Source organism: Oncorhynchus mykiss, chromosome 16, assembly GCF_013265735.2.
Source record: "Oncorhynchus mykiss isolate Arlee chromosome 16, USDA_OmykA_1.1, whole genome shotgun sequence".
NCBI lineage: Eukaryota > Metazoa > Chordata > Actinopteri > Salmoniformes > Salmonidae > Oncorhynchus > Oncorhynchus mykiss.
This window is the reverse complement of record NC_048580.1, coordinates 76,020,691-76,034,560: the sequence shown is the minus strand read 5'-3', so window position 1 is coordinate 76,034,560 and position 13,870 is coordinate 76,020,691. Positions and strand designations below refer to the sequence as shown.

At 44.9% G+C, this 13,870-nt stretch overlaps 1 protein-coding gene across 3 annotated transcripts in view; it reads right to left on the bottom strand.

Annotated features, from left to right (window-relative positions):
• Positions 1 to 13,870, bottom strand: part of LOC118939596 (regulator of G-protein signaling 20-like) — a 96,999-nt gene that overhangs the window by 26,727 nt on the left and 56,402 nt on the right. For all 3 annotated transcript variants that reach the window (XM_036947817.1, XM_036947819.1, XM_036947818.1), the window contains exon 3: positions 4,201 to 4,340. In XM_036947817.1, coding sequence (XP_036803712.1) covers positions 4,201 to 4,340 — 140 coding nt within the window. The remainder of the gene's footprint in view (positions 1 to 4,200; positions 4,341 to 13,870) is intronic.

Here is a 13,870-nt window from a genome sequence, read left to right as displayed (position 1 = left end):
ACTCACGTCGGTAACCATGAAGTGCTTTGAAAGGCTGGTCATGATTCACTTCAACAGCATCATCCCGGATACCCTAGACCCACTCCAATTTGCATACCGCCCAAACAGATCCACAGTTGACGTAATCTCACTCTCTATTGCACTGCACACTGCCCTTTCCCACCTGGACAAAAGGAACACCTACGTGAGAATGCTATTCATTGAGTACAGCTCAGCGTTCAACACCATAGTGCCCACAAAGCTCATCACTAAGCTAAAGACCCGGGACTAAACACCTCCCTCTGCCGCCCCCAGGTGGTAAGGACTCATTAAGTTTGCTGACGACATAACAGTGGTAGGCCTGATTACCGACAACGATGAGACGGCCTATACGGAGTAGGTCAGAGACCTGGCAGTGTGGTGCCAGGACAACAACCTTTCCCTCAATGTGAGCAAGACAAAGGAGCTGATTGTGGACTACAGAAAAAGGCGGGTCGAACAGGCCCCCATTAACATTAACATAGTGGAGAGGGTCAACTTCCTTGGTGTCCACATCACCAACAAACTTTCATGGTCCAAACCAAGACAAACCAAGACAGTCATGAAGAGGGCACAGCAACACCCTTTCCCCCTTTAGGAGATTGAAAAGATTTGGCATGGGTCCCCAGATCCTCAAAAAGTTATACAGCTGCACCATCGAGAGCATCCTGACCGGTTGCATCACAGCCTGGTATGGCAACTGCTTGGCATCTGACCGTAAGGCGCTACAGAGAGTAGTGTGTATGACCCAGTACATCACTGGGGCCAAGCTTCCTGCCATCCAGGACCTACAGTGGGGAGAACATGTATTTGATACACTGCCGATTTTGCAGGTGTTCCTACTTACAAAGCATGTAGAGGTCTGTAATTTTTTTTATCACAGGTACACTTCAACTGTGAGAGACGGAATCTAAAAACAAAAATCCAGAAAATCACATTGTATGATTTTTAAGTAATTAATTTGCATTTTATTGCATGACATAAGTATTTGATACATCAGAAAAGCAGAACTTAATATTTGGTACAGAAACCTTTGTTTGCAATTACAGAGATCATACGTTTCCTGTAGTTCTTGACCAGGTTTGCACACACTGCAGCAGGGATTTTGGCCCACTCCTCCTTTTACCCCCAAGCCATAAGATTTCTGAACAATTAAACAAATGGCTACCCAGGCTATTAACATTGACACCCTTCATTTTCTACACTGCTGCTACTCGCTGTTTATCTTTGCATAGTTACTTTGCCCCTACCTAAATGAACAAATTACCTCAACTAACCTTTAACCTCGCACATTGACTCGGTACTGTAAATAGCCTCATTATTGTTATTTTATTGTGTTAATTTTTATTATTTTTTACTTCAATTTATTTGGAAAATATTTTCGTAACTCTTTCTTGCACTGCATTGTTGGTAAAGGGCTTGAAAGTTTTTCACGGTAAATATTGTATTTGGTAAGTTTGATTTAATTGGGTTTATTTGCAGCAATTCAACCTGATTCACGCAGTGTCCTCTGAACAGTTGATGTTGAGATGTTGTCTGTTACTTGAACTCTGTGAAGCATTTATTTGAGCTACAATCTGAGGCTGGTAATGAATTTATCTTATCTTCTAACTCTCTAACTGGGTCTTCCTTTCCTGTGGCGGTCCTCATGAGAGTCAGTTTCATCATAGCGCTTGATGGTTTTTGCGACTGCACTTCAAGAAACTTTCAAAGTTATTGACATTTTAAGTATTGACTGACCTTCATGTCTTACAGTAATGATGGACTGTCATTTCTCTTTGCTTATTTGAGCTGTTCTTGCCATAATATGGACTTGGTCTATTGCCAAATAGGGCTGTCTTCTGTATATCCCCCCTACCTTGTCACAACACAACTGATTGGCTCAAATGCATTAAGAAGGAAAGAAATTCCACAAATTAACATTTAACAAGGCACACCTGTTAATTGAAATGTATTCCAGATGACTACCTCATGAAGCTGGTTGAGAGAATGCCAAGAGTGTGCAAAGCTGTCATCAAGGCCAAGGGTGGCAACTTTGAAGAATCTAAAATATATTTTGATTTAATTAACACTTTTTTGGTTGCTACATGATTCCATATGTGTTAGTTCATAGTTTTGATGTCTTCACTATTCTACAATGTAGAAAATAGTAAAAAATAAAGAAAACCTCTTGAATGAGTAGGTGTGTCCAAACCTTTGACTGGTACTGTATATAACCTATTACTATCTGCAGTGGAAAGCAAGAGGTTAGAAGAAGCCTACATAACCAACATCCATTCATGTCAACTCTAACATACAGTTGAAGTCGGAAGTTTACATAGACTTAGGTTGGAGTCATTAAAACTAGTTTTTCAACCACTCCACACATTTCTTGTTAACAAACTATAGTTTTGGCAAGTTGGTTAGGACATCTACTTTGTGCATGACACAAGTCATTTTTCCAACAATTGTTTACAGACAGATTATTTCACTTATAATTCACTGTATTACAATTCCAGTGGGTCAGAAGTTTACATACACTAAGTTGACTGTGCCTTTGAACAGCTTGGAAAATTCCAGAAAATTATGTCATGGCTTTAGAAGCTTCTGATATGCTAATTGACATATTTTGAGTCAATAGGAGGTGTACCTGTGGATGTATTTCAAGGCCTACCTTCAAACTCAGTGCCTCTTTGCTTGACATCATAGGAAAATCAAAAGAAATCAGTCAAGACCTCAGGAAAAAAAACTGTAGACCTCCACAAGTCTGGTTCATCCTGGGGAGCAAATTCCAAACGCCTGAAGGTACCACATTCATCTGTACAGACAATAGTACGCAAGTATAAACACCATGGGACCACGCAGCCATCATACCTCTCAGGAAGGAGACGCGTTCTGTCTCCTAGAGATGAACGTACTTTGGTGTGAAAAGTACAAATCAATCCCAGAACAACAGCAAAGGACCTTGTGAAGATGCTGTATGAAACAGGTACAAAAGTATCTATATTCACAGTAAAACGAGTCCTATATCGACATAACCTGAAAGGCCACTCAGCAAGGAAGAAGCCACTGCTCCAAAACTGCCATAAAAAAGTCAGACTACTTTTTGCAACTGTCCTCTGGTCTGATGAAACAATAATAGTACTGTTTGGCCATAATGACCATCGTTATGTTTGGAGGAAAAAGGGAAGGCTTGCAAGCAGAAGAACACCATCCCAACCATGAAGCACGGGGGTGGCAGCATCATGTTGTGGTGGTGCTTTGCTGCAGGAGGGACTGTTGCACTTCACAAAATATATGGCATCATGAGGAATGAAAATGATGTGGATATATTGAATCAACATCTCAAGACATCAGTCAGGAAGTGAAAGCTTGGTCGTAGATGGGTCTTCCAATGGACAATGACCCCAAGCATACTTCCAAAGTTGTGGAAAAAATGGCTTAAGGACAACAAAGTCAAGGTATTGGAGTGGCCATCACAAAGCCCTGACCTCAATCCTATAGAAAATTTGTGGGCAGAACTTAAAAAGCGTGTGCGAGCAAGGAGGCCTACAAACCTGACTCAGTTACACCTGCTCTGTCAGGAGGAATGGGCCAAAATTCACCCCAATTTATTCTGGGAAGCTTGTGGAAGACTACCCGAAACATTTGACCCAAGTTAAACAATTTAAAGGCAATGCTACCAAATACTAATTGAGTGTATTTAAACTTCTGACCCACTGGGAATGTGATGGGAATGTGATGAAAGAAATAAAAGCTGAAATAAATCATTCTCTCTACTATTATTCTGACATTTCACATTCTTAAAACAAAGTGGTGATTCTAACTGACCTGAGACAGGGAATTTTTACTAGGATTTAACGTCAGGAATTGTGAAAAACTGAGTTTAAATGGATTGGCTAAGGTGTATGTAAACTTCAGACTTCAACTGTACATCCGGATAGAGCAGTAGAGAACAGGAAGCAGAACAGAGCAGGTGATACAGAGGTAGAGAGGGGGGACAGGGACACTGTGAGTGTAGGGGGGGACAGGGACACTGTGAGTGTAGGGGGGGGTGCTGTGATTATAGGGGGGGACGCTGTGAGTGTAGGGGGGGTGCTGTGAGTGTAGGGGGGTGCTGTGATTGTAGGGGGGGACGCTGTGAGTGTAGGGGGGGTGCTGTGAGTGTAGGGGGGATGCTGTGAGTGTAGGGGGGGGACCTACCATGAGCAGCTACAGCAGCAACACCAGCAGAAACAGCATGTGTTAGGTCTCTGAGTGTTGGTCTGCCGTTGAGCCCGGCTGGGCGACATCTCGCTGACAGTCATTGGCGACCCTCCGTCTGCCGGGACAGGGCCTGTGTACTGAGAGAGAGAGAGAGAGAGAGTGTGAGAGAGAGAAAGAGTGAGAGAGAGTGAGAGAGAGAGTGAGAGAGAGTGAGAGAGAGACAGTGAGTGAGAGAGAGAGAGAGTGTGAGAGAGAGAGTGTGAGAGAGAGAGAGAGAGAGAGAGAGAGAGAGACAGAAAGAGAGAGGGAGATTAGCACACACACTTATGAATGGAACACACCCACACACAGGGGTGTATGCATACAGATATCCGATATGTACACACACACCAACGTGAATAAACACACACAAGGTTCAGCTGTACATCGAGGCAGAGTTCAAGCAAAGCAATGTGTACTTAGAGTCAGTCCACTTAAACATCAGCTCTTAAGTTTTCATACATCAGTCTTCCATTAGTCTTTTTCGCTCTCCCCTTCCACCTCTCTCTCCCTCTATCCTTCCACCTCTCTCTCCCTCTCTCCTTCCACCTCTCTCTCCCCTTCCACCTCTCTCTCCCTCTCTCCTTCCACCTCTCTCTCCCTCTCTCCTTCCACCTCTCTCTCCCCTTCTACCTCTCTCTCCCTCTCTCCTTCCACCTCTCTCTCCCCTTCCACCTCTCTCTCCCCTTCTACCTCTCGCTCCCTCTCCCCTTCCACCTCTCTCTCCCTCTCTCCTTCCACCTCTCTCTCCCTCTCGCCTTCCACCTCTCTCTCCCTCTCTCCTTCCACCTCTCTCTCCCTCTCTCCTTCCACCTCTCTCCCCCTCTCTCCTTCCTCCTCTCTCTCCCTCTCTCCTTCCACCTCTCTCTCCCTCTCTCCTTCCACCTCTCTCTCCCACTTTCCTTCCACCTCTCTCTCCCTCTCTCCTTCCACCTCTCTCTCCCACTTTCCTTCCACCTCTCTCTCCCACTTTCCTTCCACCTCTCTCACCCTCTCTCCTTCCACCTCTCTCTCCCTCTCTCCTTCCACCTCTCTCTCTCCTTCCACCTCTCTCTCCCTCTCTCCTTCCACCTCTCTCTCCCCTTCCACCTCTCTCTCCCCTTCCACCTCTCTCTCCCCTTCTACCTCTCTCTCCTTCCACCTCTCTCTCCCTCTCTCCTTCCACCTCTCTCTCCCTCTCTCCTTCCACCTCTCTCTCCCTCTCTCCTTCCACCTCTCTCTCCCCTTCCACCTCTCTCTCCCTCTCTCATTCCTCCTCTCTCTCCCTCTCTCCTTCCACCTCTCTCTCCCTCTCTCCTTCCACCTCTCTCCCCCTCTCTCCTTCCTCCTCTCTCCTTCCACCTCTCTCTCCCTCTCATAAATATGGGTTGTGTTTACAATGGTGTTTGTTCTTTGATGGTTGCACTTTTCGTGCAGCTGTGATGGCACACTGTGGAATTTCACCCAGTAGATATAGAAGTGTATCAAACTTGGATTTGTTTTCTAATTCTTTGTAGAGCTGTGTAATCTGAGGGAAATATGTCTCTCTAATATGGTCATAAATTTGGCAGGAGGTTAGGAAGTGCAGCTCAGTTTCCACCTCATTTTGTGGTCAGTGTGCACATAGCCTGTCTTCTCTTGAGAGCCAGGTCTGCCTACGGCGGCCTTTCTCAGTAGCAAGGCTATGCTCACTGAGTCTGTACATAGTTAAAGCTTTCCTTAAGTTTGGGTCAGTCACAGCAGTCAGGTTTTCTGCCACTGAATCCTGCATGTAGGGTCTCTATTTGGTGTTTGTCCCATTTTGTGAATTCTTGGTTGGTGAGCGGACCCCAGACCTCACAACCATAAAAGGCCAATGGGTTCTATAACTGATTCAAGTATTTTTAGCCAGATCCTAATTGGGATGTCAAGTTTGATGTTCCTTTTGATGGCATAGAAGGCCGTTCTTGCCTTGTCTCTCAGATCGTTCACAGCTTTGTGGAAGTTACCTGTGGCGCTGATGTTTAGGTCGGGTATGTATAGTTTTTTGTGTGCTCTAGGGCAATGGTGTCTAGATGGAATTTGTATTTGTGGTCCTGGTGACTGGACCTTTTGTGGAACACCATTATTTTGGTCTTACTGAGATTTACTGTCAGGGCCCAGGTCCGACAGAATCCGTGCAGAATATCTAGGTGCTGCTGTAGGCCCTCCTTGGTTGGTGGCAGAAGCACCAGATCATCAGTAAACAGTAGACATTTGACTTCAGATTCTAGTAGGGTGAGGCCGGGTGCTGCAGACTGTTCCTGTTCCCTCGCCAATTAGTTGATATATATATATATATATATATATATATATATATATATATATATATATATATATATATATATATATATATATATATATATATATATATATATATATATACATACATACATACAGTGGGGCAAAAAAGTATTTAGTCAGCCACCAATTGTGCAAGTTCTCCCACTTAAAAAGATAAGAGAGGCCTGTAATTTTCATCATAGGTACACTTCAACTATGACAGACAAAATGAGATTTTTTTTCCCCAGAAAATCACATTGTAGGCTTTTTAATGAATTTATTTGCAAATGATGGTGGAAAATAAGTATTTGGTCACCTACAAACAAGCAAGATTTCTGGCTCTCACAGACCTGTAACTTCTTCTTTAAGAGGCTCCTCTGTCCTCCACTCGTTACCTGTATTAATGGCACCTGTTTGAACTTGTTATCAGTTTAAAAGACACCTGTCCACAACCTCAAACAGTCACACTCCACACTCCACTATGGCCAAGACCAAAGAGCTGTCAAAGGACACCAGAAACAAAATTGTAGACCTGCACCAGGCTGGGAAGACTGAATCTGCAATAGGTAAGCAGCTTGGTTAGAAGAAATCAACTGTGGGAGCAATTATTAGGAAATGGAAGACATAAAAGACCACTGATAATCTCCCTCGATCTGGGGCTCCATGCAAAATCTCACCCCGTGGGGTCAAAATGATCACAAGAACGGTGAGCAAAAATCCCAGAACCACACGGGGGGACCTAGTGAATGACCTGCAGAGAGCTGGGACCAAAGTAACAAAGCCTACCATCAGTAACACACTACGCCGCCAGGGACTCAAATCCTGCAGTGCCAGACGTGTCCCCCTACTTAAGCCAGTACATGTCCAGGCCCGTCTGAAGTTTGCTAGAGAGCATTTGGATGATCCAGAAGAAGATTGGGAGAATGTCATATGGTCAGATGAAACCAAAATATAACTTTTTGGTAAAAACTCAACTTGCCGTGTTTGGAGGACAAAGAATGCTGAGTTGCATTCAAAGAACACCATTCCTACTGTGAAGCATGGGGGTGGAAACATCATGCTTTGGGGCTGTTTTTCTGCAAAGGGACCAGGACGACTGATCCGTGTAAAGGAAAGAATGAATGGGGCCATGTATCGTGAGATTTTGAGTGAAAACCTCCTTCCTTCAGCAAGGGCATTGAAGATGAAATGTGGCTGGGTCTTTCAGCATGACAATGATCCCAAACACACCGCCCGGGCAACGAAGGAGTGGCTTCGTAAGAAGCATTTCAAGGTCCTGGAGTGGCCTAGCCAGTCTCCAGATCTCAACCCCATAGAAACTCTTTGGAGGGAGTTGAAAGTCTGTGTTGCCCAGCAACAGCCCCAAAACATCACTGCTCTAGAGGAGATCTGCATGGAGGAATGGGCCAAAATACCAGCAACAGTGTGTGAAAACCTTGTGAAGACTTACAGAAAACATTTGACCTCTGTCATTGCCAACAAAGGGTATTGAGATAAACTGTTGTTATTGACCAAATACTTATTTTCCACCATAATTTGCAAATAAATTCATAAAAAATCCTACAATGTGATTTTCTGGATTTTTTTTCTCATTTTGTCTGTCATAGTTGAAGTGTACCTATGATGAAAATTACAGGCCTCTCTTATCTTTTTAAGTGGGAGAACTTGCAGAATTGGCGGCTGACTAAATACTTTTTTGCCCCACTCTGTGTGTGTGTGTGTGTATATATATATTTATATATATATATATATGTTGAAGAGATTGGGGCTTAAGCTGTATCCCTGTCTCTCACCTGGCCCTGTGGAAAGAAAAGTGTGTTTTTTGCCCATTTTAAACGCACACTTGTTTGTTTACATGGATTTTATGTCGTATGTTTTACCCCCAACATCACTTTCCATCAATTTGTATAGCAGACCCTCATGCCAAATTGAGTGAAAAGCTTTTTTGAAGTCAACAAAGCATGAGAAGACTTTGCCTTTGTTTTGGTTTGTTTGTTTGTCAATTAGGATGTGCAGGGTGAATACGTGGTCTGTCGTACGGTAATTTGGTAACAAGCCAATTTGACATCTGCTCTCTCCCCACATCTCTCCCTCTCTCTCTCAACCCCCCTCTCTTTCTCCCCCCACCTTGTCCCTCTCTCTCAACTACCATCTCTCCTTCTCTCTCTCTGCCCCCTCCCCTCTCTCTCTCTCTCAGCAGTGAGTCAAAGAGCAGAACAGGGGGTGAGAGTGTAATGTGGTGTCAGTGGATTCCCAGACCACAGAAATCGCCTGAGATGTTTTAGCAACATCAGCAGGATCCTGATTTCCCTACCTCACATGACACACTGACTGACTGACTGACTGACTGACTGACTCTCACTACACACTACTCTAATCCCCATCAATCCCTAAATACAACCCCTCATTTCTACCACAACAAACTGTGTGTACACACTCTAAACATATCTGGGCAGAGACTTGATGAACTCTTACTGGCAGACTGACTAGTCCACCTTCAGAGGAATGATGAACTCTTACTGGTAGACTGAATAATACATCATCACAGAGGAGTGAGGAACACTTACTGGCAGACTGAATACTCCACCTTCACAGAGGAGTGATGAGAAGGGGGAAGGAGAGTGAGAGAAGGAGAGAGAGAGACTGAGGGAAGGAGAGAGAGAGACTGGGGGAAGGAGAGCGAGAGAGAGACTGGGGGAAGGAGAGTGAGAGAAGGAGAGAGAGAGACTGAGGGAAGGAGAGAGAGAGACTGGGGGAAAGAGAGCGAGAGAGAGACTGGGGGAAGGAGAGAGAGAGACTGGGGGAAGGAGAGAGTGAGAGAGACTGGGGGAAGGAGAGAGAGAGAGACTGGGGGAAGGAGAGAGAGAGACTGGGGGAAGGAGAGAGAGAGACTGGGGGAAGGAGAGCGAGAGAGAGACTGGGGGAAGGAGAGAGAGAGAGACTGGGGGAAGGAGAGAGAGAGAGACTGGGGGAAGGAGAGAGAGAGAGAGAGACTGGGGGAAGGAGAGAGAGAGATGAGCAGAGCAGGTGATACAGCAATAGACAGGGGGGACAGGGAGATATGGACAGAGGCGAAGAGGAGAAGGGATATGGACAGAGGAGAAGAGGAGAAGGGATATGGACAGAGGAGAAGAGGAGAGGGGGATATGGACAGATGATAAGAGGAGAGGGGGATATGGACAGAGGATAAGAGGAGAGGGGGATATGGACAGAGGATAAGAGGAGAGGGGGATGTGGACAGATGATAAGAGGAGAGGGGGATATGGACAGAGGATAAGAGGAGAGGGGGATATGGACAGAGGATAAGAGGAGAGGGGGATATGGACAGAGGATAAGAGGAGAGGGGATATGGACAGAGGATAAGAGGAGAGGGGATATGGACAGAAGATAAGAGATGTTATGCGTTATGTGTTTGTCCTGTTATCACAACACCTGGGTCCTTCCACCATTTGATATTTTCAACAGAAATTGTGCACCAATATTGCATTTTAAAAGCCTGTTATATGAAATATAGTGCCATTTAAGTGTTTGTTAAAATGCAAAAAAAAAAAAAAGATCAGCATTTTGACATGTCCCCCGTGCATGACCATATCCCCCGTGCATCCCGCAAAGGCGGAGGTGTTGCTAACATTTACGATAGCAAATTTCAATTTACAAAAAAAAAAATGACGTTTTCGTCTTTTGAGCTTCTAGTCATGAAATCTATGCAGCTCAACTCAATCACTTTTTATAGCTACTGTTTACAGGCCTCCTGGGCCATATACAGCGTTCCTCACTGAGTTCCCTGAATTCCTATCGGACCTTGTAGTCATAGCGGATAATATTCTAATCTTTGGTGACTTTAATATTCACATGGAAAAGTCCACAGACCCACTCCAAAAGGCTTTCGGAGCCATCATCGACTCAGTGGGTTTTGTCCAACATGTCTCTGGACCCACTCACTGTCACAGTCATACGCTGGACCTAGTTTTGTCCCATGGAATAAATGTTGTGGATCTTAATGTTTTTCCTCATAATCCTGGACTATCGGACCACCATTTTATTACGTTTGCAATTGCAACAAATAATCTGCTCAGACCCCAACCAAGGATCATCAAAAGTCGTGCTATAAATTCACAGACAACACAAAGATTCCTTGATGTCCTTCCAGATTCCCTCTGTCTACCCAAGGACGCCAGAGGACAAAAATCAGTTAACCACCTAACTGAGGAACTCAACTTAACCTTGCGCAATACCCTAGATGCAGTTGCACCCCTAAAAACTAAAAACACTTCTCATAAGAAACTAGCTCCCTGGTAGACAGAAAATACCCGAGCTCTGAAGCAAGCTTCCAGAAAATTGGAACGGAAATGGCGCCACACCAAACTGGAAGTCTTCCGACTAGCTTGGAAAGACAGTACTGTGCAGTATCGAAGAGCCCTTACTGCTGCTCGATCATCCTATTTTTCTAACTTAATTGAGGAAAATAAGAACAATCCGAAATTCCTTTTTGATACTGTCGCAAAGCTAACTTAAAAAGCAGCATTCCCCAAGAGAGGATGACTTTCACTTTAGCAGTGATAAATTCATGAACTTCTTTGAGGAAGAGATTATGATTATTAGAAAGCAAATTACGGACTCCTCCTTAAATCTGCGTATTCCTTCAAAGCTCAGTTGTCCTGAGTCTGCACAACTCTGCCAGGACCTTGGATCAAGAGAGACGCTCAAGTGTCTTAGTACTATATCTCTTGACACAATGATGAAAATAATCATGGCCTCTAAACCTTCAAGCTGCATACTGGACCCTATTCCAACTAAACTACTGAAAGAGCTGCTTCCTGTGCTTGGCCCTCCTATGTTGAACATAATAAACGGCTCTCTATCCACCGGATGTGTACCAAACTCACTAAAAGTGTCAGTAATAAAGCCTCTCTTGAAAAAGCCAAACCTTGACCCAGAAAATATAAAAAACTATCGGCCTATATCGAATCTTCCATTCCTCTCAAAAAATTTAGAAAAGGCTGTTGCGCAACAACTCACTGCCTTCCTGAAGACAAACAATGTATACGAAATGCTTCAGTCTGGTTTTAGACCACATCATAGCACTGAGACGGCACTTGTGAAGATGGTAAATGACATTTTAATGGCATCGGACCGAGGCTCTGCATCTGTCCTCGTGCTCCTAGACCTTAGTGCTGCTTTTGATACCATCGATCACCACATTCTTTTGGAGAGATTGGAAACCCAAATTGGTCTACACGGACAAGTTCTGGCCTGGTTTAGATCTTATCTGTCGGAAAGATATCAGTTTGTCTCTGTGAATGGTTTGTCCTCTGACAAATCAACTGTAAATTTCGGTGTTCCTCAAGGTTCCGTTTTAGGACCACTATTGTTTTCACTATATATTTTACCTCTTGGGGATGTTATTCGAAAACATAATGTTAACTTTCACTGCTATGCAGATGACACACAGCTGTACATTTCAATTAAACATGGTGAAGCCCCAAAATTGCCCTTGCTAGAAGAATGTGTTTCAGACATAAGGAAGTGGATGGCTGCAAACTTTCTACTTTTAAACTCGGACAAAACAGAGATGCTTGTTCTAGGTCCCAAGAAACAAAGAGATCTTCTGTTGAATCTGACAATTAATCTTAATGGTTGTACAGTCGTCTCAAATAAAACTGTGAAGGACCTCGGCGTTACTCTGGACCCTGATCTCTCTTTTGAAGAACATATCAAGACCATTTCAAGGACAGCTTTTTTCCATCTACGTAACATTGCAAAAATCAGAAACTTTCTGTCCAAAAATGATGCAGAAAAATTAATCCATGCTTTTGTCACTTCCAGGTTAGACTACTGCAATGCTCTACTTTCCGGCTACCCGGATAAAGCACTAAATAAACTTCAGTTAGTGCTAAATACGGCTGCTAGAATCCTGACTAGAACCAAAAAATTTGATCATATTACTCCAGTGCTAGCCTCTCTACACTGGCTTCCTGTCAAAGCAAGGGCTGATTTCAAGGTTTTACTGCTAACCTACAAAGCATTACATGGGCTTGCTCCTACCTATCTCTCTGATTTGGTCCTGCCGTACATACCTACACGTACGCTACGGTCACAAGACGCAGGCTAATTGTCCTAATTGTCCCTAGAATTTTTAAGCAAACAGCTGGAGGCAGGGCTTTCTCCTATAGAGTTCCATTTTTATGGAACGGTCTGCCTACCCATGTCAGAGACGCAAACTCGGTCTCAACCTTTAAGTCTCTACTGAAGACTCATCTCTTCAGTGGGTCATATGATTGAGTGTAGTCTGGCCCAGGAGTGGGAGGGTGAACGGAAAGGCTCTGGAGCAACGAACCGCCCTTGCTGTCTCTGCCTGGCCGGTTCCCCTCTTTCCACTGGGATTCTCTGCCTCTAACCCTATTACAGGGGCTGAGTCACTGGCTTTACTGGGGCTCTCTCATGCCGTCCCTGGAGGGGGTGCGTCACCTGAGTGGGTTGAGTCACTGATGTGGTCATCCTGTCTGGGTTGGCCCCCCCCCCCCCCCCCCCCCCCCCCCCCCCCCCCCCCCCCCCCCCCCCCCCCCCCCCCCCCCTTGGGTTGTGCCGTGGCGGAGGTCTTTGTGGGCTATACTCAGCCTTGTCTCAGGATGGTAAGTTGGTGGTTGAAGATATCCCTCTAGTGGTGTGGGGGCTGTGCTTTGGCAAAGTGGGTGGGGTTATATCCTTCCTGTTTGGCCCTGTCCGGGGGTGTCCTCGGAGTGGGCCACAGTGCCACCTGACCCCTCCTGTCTCAGCCTCCAGTATTTATGCTGCAGTAGTTTATGTGTCGGGGGGCTAGGGTCAGTTTGTTATATCTGGAGAACTTCTTCTGTCCTATTCGGTGTCCTGTGTGAATCTAAGTGTGCGTTCTCTAATTCTCTCCTTCTCTCTTTCTCTCTCTCGGAGGACCTGAGCCCTAGGACCATGCCCCAGGACTACCTGACATGATGACTCCTTGCTGTCCCCAGTCCACCTGGCTGTGCTGCTGCTCCAGTTTCAACTGTTCTGCCTTATTATTATTCGACCATGCTGGTCATTTATGAACATTTGAACATCTTGGCCATGTTCTGTTATAATCTCCACCCGGCACAGCCAGAAGAGGACTGGCCATCCCACATATGCTCTCTCTAATTCTCTCTTTCTTTCTCTCTCTCGGAGGACCTGAGCCATAGGACCATGCCCCAGGAATACCTGACATGATGACTCCTTGCTGTCCCCAGTCCACCTGACTGTGCTGCTGCTCCAGTTTCAACTATTCTGCCTTATTATTATTCGACCATGCTGGTCATTTATGAACATTTGAACATCTTGACCATGTTTTGTTATA